Source organism: Acipenser ruthenus, chromosome 11 (genome assembly GCF_902713425.1).
Source record: "Acipenser ruthenus chromosome 11, fAciRut3.2 maternal haplotype, whole genome shotgun sequence".
In the NCBI taxonomy this organism is placed as follows: domain Eukaryota; kingdom Metazoa; phylum Chordata; class Actinopteri; order Acipenseriformes; family Acipenseridae; genus Acipenser; species Acipenser ruthenus.
The window spans coordinates 6,631,495-6,639,571 of record NC_081199.1 but is presented as its reverse complement, the minus strand read 5'-3'; the positions used below and the strand labels follow the sequence as shown (position 1 = coordinate 6,639,571).

Genomic DNA, 8,077 nt, shown 5'->3' with positions numbered 1-8,077 from the left:
GATTAATTTAGTAATCCCAGTTTTTTTTTTTTTTTTTTTTTTACACTTGGTGTTTTTGACAGGTCTGTGCAGTTAGAGTCCTGCAACACTTCAAAGGTCATTTGCCAAAATAGTGTGTCGCAATGGGAAGGGTTCCACATGATGGTGGCTGTCTGTGTCTCCTGAGAAACAGAGTTCGTTAACACAGGTATTGGGTTATTATTACTGGTGAGCAGGTTGCTAAAAGTCATTACTATGGACTGCTACCTGGTGGGATTTGTGTGGTGGTGTTGTTATTATTATTAACACTACCATAGTAAAAGCAGAGCAAAGTGTAATAAATCAGAGATGTATGATAAACAATATTAGCATAACATGGTAAATCATGGGGAAACTGCATATAATGGTAGTTGGACATAGTAATAGTAATATGCAATTGAAATGCTGTGTTTGATATTTACCAGTGATGGCAGCCTTTCCATGCTTCATTCCCCTTGTAGTTCACACACTTGAAGACAAATCATCGCACTTGTAACGATTTTACCAGTGGGTTCCTATAATTAAATGAATCCACAGAACAAGCATTGAGATGAAAGACAAACTGCGGCAGTTTCTGTGACTACGCCTGAGATCAATATTTGGCCATTAGCTGGTAATTCACCCCTTTATTCTGTCATATATCTGTTTGGTCATTTTCTGGATATCATTTTATATATTATTATTTTACTACAACATTTATTTTCAGTTTTGAACTTTAGTCTGACCATTATGAAAAATGATGATGTTTTGTCAAAATGTGCTATGATATAATACTTAATTATTTATTATTTATTTTTTTAAGGTGGGGAGTGCAACACTAAATGGGAAGGAAAATAGAGGAGTGTCTCACAGATTTGATCAACTTATATCCCATCAGGATAAGCCACAGCTGGGTAATTTAGATCATTTTACAGTACCAGGGCATCCACCTGCATTGTTCCAACCCCTTATTTTTAGGAGTAAGTGCATCAAGGGTTATTTTTCGGTGCTGTGAAATGCTCGGGTTGACCGTTCAGGGATTTTTGGTATCTACTTCTGTTTCATACAAAAGGCAAAATCTGTAAGAATTCCTTCTGTTCTTTAAAGATAAACATGCCAAGGCACTGTGTGCTGTTTTCACAGGCCAGAACAAATTATACATTTATTGGGGGGGGAAAGCACTCCAAAATCAATTAGCCCCAGCAGCACAGTACAGTAGATAACACCAAAGTCAAATACTGGCAACAAAGGATTGACTTTACTACATTGCATTTAGCTGAGAAAAGGTCTTTAGTTACAGTACGTTTATTACGAGGAGACAGATAATTAGGCTGTAATGGCTTATAGGCATTTTAACAGGTAATATATTTCTAAGAATAATAACAATTGAAGGACCATATGGATTTAACACATGGTAATGGAAGTGAAGTACAGGCTTCAGCGTATTCATTTATTTTAATGATCCGGGTATTACTGTTCACAATTCTCTAAGAACAATGAATTACTATGGAGTTGCTCTGATCAACCTATACCAGGCTGTGACAAGCAACAGCCTTTAAGAACACCAGGCAGTACCCTTGATTGCACCAGCCACCTATATGTGATTGCCCCCAAAAAATAAGGCGATGTGAAATACTCTACAAAAATCCAGCTGTGATTTATCCCAAGTTTGGGGTATCAAATATAAATAGTAAGGCTCCAAAATGATCATCATTGACCTTAAATGGGATTTCACAATGTCAAAGAGGTACATTTACTTATTAAAGCATCAGGTGATTTATATGGTTGGGTTATCTATGTTTGCATTTTTCCTAGTCCCTACTGGTTTTCATTTTGAAGATTAATCAGGTTAAAAAAGAATTGAAAAGCAGACTTTTCACTATGGACATTTAATCTACACAGATAAATTACTTGAAAGCCCCCAAGAACCCCTTGGCATTGCATCTCCCATTAATAGTAAACTGTAAGACTGGCTGCTCCAATCACTCGTGCAAAGTCTATGCTTTTACATTGTATCACACTTCCGTTTTCCATTCTGCAAATAAATACACTAAATAAGAACAATGGCGTTCCAAAACTCAGCAAAGCCATGAATCGACATAGTCCCATTACAAACTGCCAAAAAGAACTAAGCCAGGCCTTCACTGCCAAGCGCAGCTCAAGTGTATCTGACATTACACCAGGCAACCGAATGTTTTCAGGCAATAATGTAACACGTTCTGAGTTAGAACTTTCAGACAGAGTACTTTTTAGACAAAAAATACATTTAGTAGAAAGAGGTTATCAGAAAATGCTGCAGTAATTCTATTTGCAGTCATAACTGGAAGCGTTGGCTTTAAACCTGGGCATACTGCTTAGAAACTTAAAGACATTAATACAATTCATAAACTGACATTTTTTCTTTTTAAAGTTTGTTGGCAGCATCATATTCTTTTGTTGTTGGCACTGTGCTAAGAGCTCACTTCAAAATGAATGAATCACCAATGAAAGCACCGTGTGGAGCTTTACTTTTAACTACAATCAGCAAATAATAGAGACCGAAGCCAGGGCACTTTGGAGCAGAATGTTTGGCTGATATTCAGCCCCCTCCCTCTTCAATCTAACATATAGTGTATATACTCCTCTAAGGATCATCTTTTGAGTTGAGCCCGTAGGAATTGAACCAAACTCAGATCCTGATCATCCACATTAATTAGGAATGTCCCCTTGATCCTCAGGTATCAGGTGTGGGAGATTTGTATTAGATTTAAACAGAGCCTTTTCATCAGAATGTGCATCTGTTGCGTTTCAATGTCAGTGGCAGTTAATATGAGTTGTGTGGTCCTTAGTAAATAACGAGCAGTCTATTGTAAACTCTGCAATATAGTTTTGTGCATCCTCTGTCATAGCCACCACACATGCTTGACTAAAACAATTCATTCAAAGTCATTTCCATGTCAAACTACAGATAGTGCTGACATGTAGGTTTGTTGTGGAAAAATGTAAAAACTGGAGAAATGAAAAAACACACAAATCTCTATCCTATTTGTTTAAATGTTTGTACTGTCTCCATTTGTAAAGGAGTCATGTGTTCAAGTCTTTCTTTATTCATAAGTTTTTTGGTTTTTTTTAGCTGTACAAAGCAAATGCTCAGGCTGTCAAGCTTTTGAGCATGGTGTATGTGTTTCCCCTTAGATCTGTTCACTGTATGTCAGCCTGTGTCTATTTACTGTAACGTGCCAACACTTGCCAAGGTCAGGACATAGCCAGTTCATTTCTAACTTCAAAAGGCAGTACAAGGTTTACCGGACCTTGATAATGCGTGCAGGTTGGGTAAAAAGTCAAACAAGGCAATTTATCGATCAAGGGAAAGTGCTAAGCATTATGAATGATGACAGCTAGCTATACTCCTTTATTAATGCTTAAGGAAAAGCCAGCATTCTGGAAACGCTGCGTAATGGATTTTAAAAGGACGATAAGATGGAGATGTAAAAGTTTTATTTTTAACTTTGAAAGAAAACAATCCTGGAACCTATTAAAGCTGTCATGAGAAATACATGTCTAGAAAATCTCCCAAGGTCGCTATCAAATTCCAATGCAGACGTAATTTAGTATATCTAAAAAAGATTAGGAAGGAGGAGGGAGGATTTCATTAGTGTATCTGAGAAAATTGTTTCCCAGTGGAGGATTTCAGATACTCAAAACTTGAAGAGATTTTAGCTTGCGAGAGTATAATCAAGAACAAAAAAAAATACTGATCAATCCCTTGTTCTCTTACTACTATACTGCTATGTGAATACAGGATAATGAACACAAGTTTTAATTGATAACAAAAGAAACACGCACAACAGTGTCCCTGTGGCATCGATGTCTTTTCAAGCTAATTTTATTCTTAGTGATCCTGTTTTTTATAAATATATCTTACATTTTTACAATATACAGTAACAAATATTAAAATATTCAATGATAAGTTTGATAGATCTTTAAAACATATTTATTTTTACAGCTTGTATGATCCGTATCTTTAAAAAAAACAATTGTAAACAGTGCACAAATACATTAAAAAAACAACAACAGTGAAATGTAAAAAAGTGAACATTAAAAAAAAAAAAAGATTCTCTTAACACTGTTACTAAGATCTCCTTTAAGAATTGCATGCAGGTGGGAGGGTTTGTATGCACATAACACCAAGCATGTTTGTAAGTGTGTGTGTGTCTGCACAGCTATGACTGAGAAAAGTGATAACAGCAGCAGTCGCAACAGTCACTTCCAAACTCACACAGAACTTCCCTTTTCTATTTATACTCCATGGAGATTTTGAACAATGGAAATTAGAAAATCTCTGGTTTGACCCCAGTAGGCACTCATCTTCCTTGACTCCAAGGTAACATTAGGTAGCCAAGACTGGTGCTCACCAGGGTCAGTGAAACCCGTCATTACTGTGGTAGACTGGTTCTATTCACTAAACCTCCACATATTGAACCATTAAACCAAATAGGCAGAACCTGAAAAACAATGACAAAGACTTCCCCTCAAAACCGTTGTTTTAATGTATTACTTTATTTTCCCTTTTTTTCAAAAATCTCCTTTGGAACATAAATTAACCCAGATTTGTCAAGGAATGCTTTCAGCAAAAACCACCTTTCTGGTTAATTAAACTCTTTTAAGATTTCTCAAAAAAAAAAAAAAAAAAAGGTGTCAGTTCACCGCATTCTCTGACATGGTTTGTACGATTGTGTCCTGATTAAAGGGAACCCACAAACATATACGTAAGAAGCTGTAATTTTTAGCGTGTGAGAAAAAAATTGTATCAATTAGTCTGTCTTCTGTATCGTGTGTCTTTATATTTAGTATTTGAAAGAGGACTGAGCTGCAATCGAATGGAAGACTAAAGTGATGTAGATATTCCCAGCAAGCACTTGATGTGTGTGTCTTTAACAAATGCAGCACTACTGAGAGGATTACAGGGTGTGTAGATTAGCCTTTCCAGATTAAATTAATCCCCATCTCTTCCCTTAAAACTGAAGGCATAAAGGTGAAAAGAAATACAACCAAAACCCAAGAGATTCAAATGACATTACAAGTGGTCTAGTTGATCTTTTTCTATGTGTTCTTGATCTTTGGAGTTCACGCCTTCTAACTCTTTGCTGACCCATTTAATATCCTCGTGGTCCATTAACATGGCTTCGGCGGATGGTCGGCCACTGTCTACGGAAACGGAAGTAAAAGTGGTAAATTTGACACTCTTTCTTTTTGTGGTTGGCGAGTTTATTGATTCACTTTTGTGTTTGGTTCTGAGGGAGCTCATAGAGCCAAGTATGTGGCCTTGTTCAGTTTTCTGCAGCGTCCCGCTAACCAGGTTAGCGCCATTCTCCAAGCCCAACGCGATGTCTATGACCGTGGTGCTGTGTTTATCATGCTGAGCTGGGGCATCCGCCACGTTCATCACTAGCTCAGCATCAGTCCCCAGCCACACCCAGTCATGCATGTGGTTCATGTTCTCTTGACCTTGCACTGAGGCTTGCTTGTGTCTGAATTTCAGCATGTAGGACACGCAGTTCAGAAGAAACACCAGGATGGCCAAGCAGAAGACGCCCAACAGAGCATACATGCCAATCTCTAGATCAGTCAGCACTCGGGGAGATTGAGCCAGCTCATTCTCTTTCTCGGCCCCCCCGTTGTTCGATATATCCACCTGTGAAGGGAAGTTGGTGTAGTCAACGAGATTACCGTGGTCTCGACCGACGTTGCTGGAAATGCTGCCCCCGTCAAGATCGCTGTTGACGGACTTGGCCGTTGTGGTGATTTTCCTCATGGCGCTTTCTTTGCGATCCGAGGCAGAGCTCCCATAGTACCTCCCCTCCGTTCCAGTCTTCTGCTGGCGCACGCTCTCCTTGTTTTCTACCTCTTTGTCGTCATTACCATAATCGCTGCTGCTGCCGACCTTAGCTCGGTTGTCGATCGGGGCGAATTTGACCTTGAGGCTCCCATTCCCAACCAACAGAGTGCTCTTCCTCTTGGACTTCTGACAGACCTCACTAATCACCATCTCCACCTTGACAAGATCTCCCTGCCCATCTCCCTCAGCAACCACAACTGGAGTGTTCATTTGAGGGTCCTTCCGAACAGAGACCACCTCTTTGTCCAGCGAGGTCACAGCCAGGGTGAAGTAGCTGGGGTCGTAGATATCAAGCGGAGTCATGGAGCCGTCACTGAACTGGATCCACACACTGATCACTGCCTCCTGAAGAACAAGACAAAATGAGTGCAATGAATGTTGTTTAAAATTCAACAAATTCACTGTGATACACCAGGTCAGTCGTGTGTAATCTCACTGTCAGTCTGACGCAGAATGAAGATCAAAGCTCATTTTGAACAAAGATACCACGTTTAACTGAGCTTTCGATTCTCAACAGGTTTTAATGCAAAACGGGGCTTTTAAAATCACAAATCCCCTTTAATAAAAAACCTATATTGATTTGTTGAATTCACCCTTTAATGAGCTAATTACTTTTTTCTGTTAATCCCCTGCAGTTCCTGACAAGGGGTTCTCCTAATTCCATGAAAAGATGAAGATGAATCTTCCAGCAGCGTGCTTCTTTTCCAGGTGTGTGGAGACAGGCAGACAGAGTCTTTCTTAATCAGCATACACGTAAATGGCATTTTAAATTGTGCTACACTGAGAGGACAAACTGGTCTCTTAAACTGGGGTAACACATTTCCATACAGAGACAAAAAAAGAATACTGCTATATTCTTGATATTTGAAAAAAACAGCCTTTTTCAGTAGTTTTAAAAACTCCACAGGAGGGTGCCATTCAGAATATCCAAGGTAATACAGTTCTGTTCTACAGGGTGGTTATAGACACATGGGGGGAACCATTCACTGCAAAGCAATGAAACCCAGTACAACAGGGACCAAAATTAAGCAATTATAAAGTTAATGCAATTACACTTATTGCTGCCAGATGTATTCTATTTATTCCTGAATAAATTGTAAAATTAAACTGTAGATTAATTAATCCAGAATCTATTTACTAAACTACCTAGTTACCTGTTTCGGGCTGTGAAGCAGCTCCTGTGTGGTTGTCGTGGCGATGATGGCTCTGTTGCTTCCAGTGCTGAGCTGAAGGGACAGTGAGAGCCCAGTGACCAGCTGCACCCCGAGGTCAGTGATGGTCACCTTGTCATCCAGCACTGTCACCGTCTTCTCAGCCAGGATGGAGTCTGATAGAGGGGACAGCACCTGCAGACACAGACAGAGTTATTCAGTACTGTTACAATGCCTACACTTTATAACAGAGCTGACCAGATTAAAGGAACAGTGAAGCCCAGTACTCTTAAGCAAAGTTTGACTCCACACATATTGTTATTTAAATGTGTATCCATAGCAAGTACATTTTTAACATATTAGGATTGTGGTGCATTTAATTTAATTTTAAAATACATTTTCAATTTATTTGTTGCTCAATCTCGCAGTAGGAGGAATATGCTTTTTCTTAATTAATATGTGGCAACTCTTTGAAGCCTCAGAAGATTAGGCAATACATTTCCAGAATAGTTTAATACCAGCATGGCGGCTAAGTGGCCAAATAGTTTATTACTGTGTGAACATTCAGAAAATGTCATAGATTTAGTGTCCTGTGCATTTTTTATTTAGGTTTACCTGAATTGTGGTCACCCCTATGTCGCGGCCAACTAGAATCTTCCCATCCTGCAGTCTGGCTATCCTCGGGTCCTCCACTTTCAGAAAGTATCTGACCAGCTCTGTGATATCAAGCTGCCAATCAGGGCCCAGGAAGTAGGTCAGCTGCTCACGTGGGTCAGACTGCTCAGCCACGAAATGTGTGAAGACCCGTACCATGGCGTGCTGGTACTGCAGCGTGCATCCCCTCCCCTTCCTGTCATCTTCATCCTCGTCATCACTGCCCCAGCTTGGCCTTAACAAACACACAAAACAAGATAAGTCCTCGCTTTGGTGCTGTGTGATTGAATCCCAGCAAAACAGGTCCTGTGCAATGATAAGAGCCTCCCTCTGCTCTGCTAGAGAAAGAATGATTCCAGTAAAGTACAGTGCATAAGAGCCTCCCTCTTCTCTGCCC

The 8,077-nt window shown here is 39.6% G+C and overlaps 1 protein-coding gene across 1 annotated transcript in view; it reads right to left on the bottom strand.

Moving 5' to 3' along the window:
* Positions 1–3,834: 3,834 nt before the first annotated feature.
* Positions 3,835–8,077, bottom strand: part of LOC117973391 (transmembrane protein 132D-like) — a 55,630-nt gene continuing 51,387 nt past the window's right edge. Inside the window, exons 7-9 of the mRNA XM_059033140.1 lie at positions 7,642–7,915; positions 7,030–7,221; positions 3,835–6,220 (exon numbers count right to left, since the gene is read on the bottom strand). Coding sequence (XP_058889123.1) covers positions 5,054–6,220; positions 7,030–7,221; positions 7,642–7,915 — 1,633 coding nt within the window. The 3' untranslated portion in view covers positions 3,835–5,053. The remainder of the gene's footprint in view (positions 6,221–7,029; positions 7,222–7,641; positions 7,916–8,077) is intronic.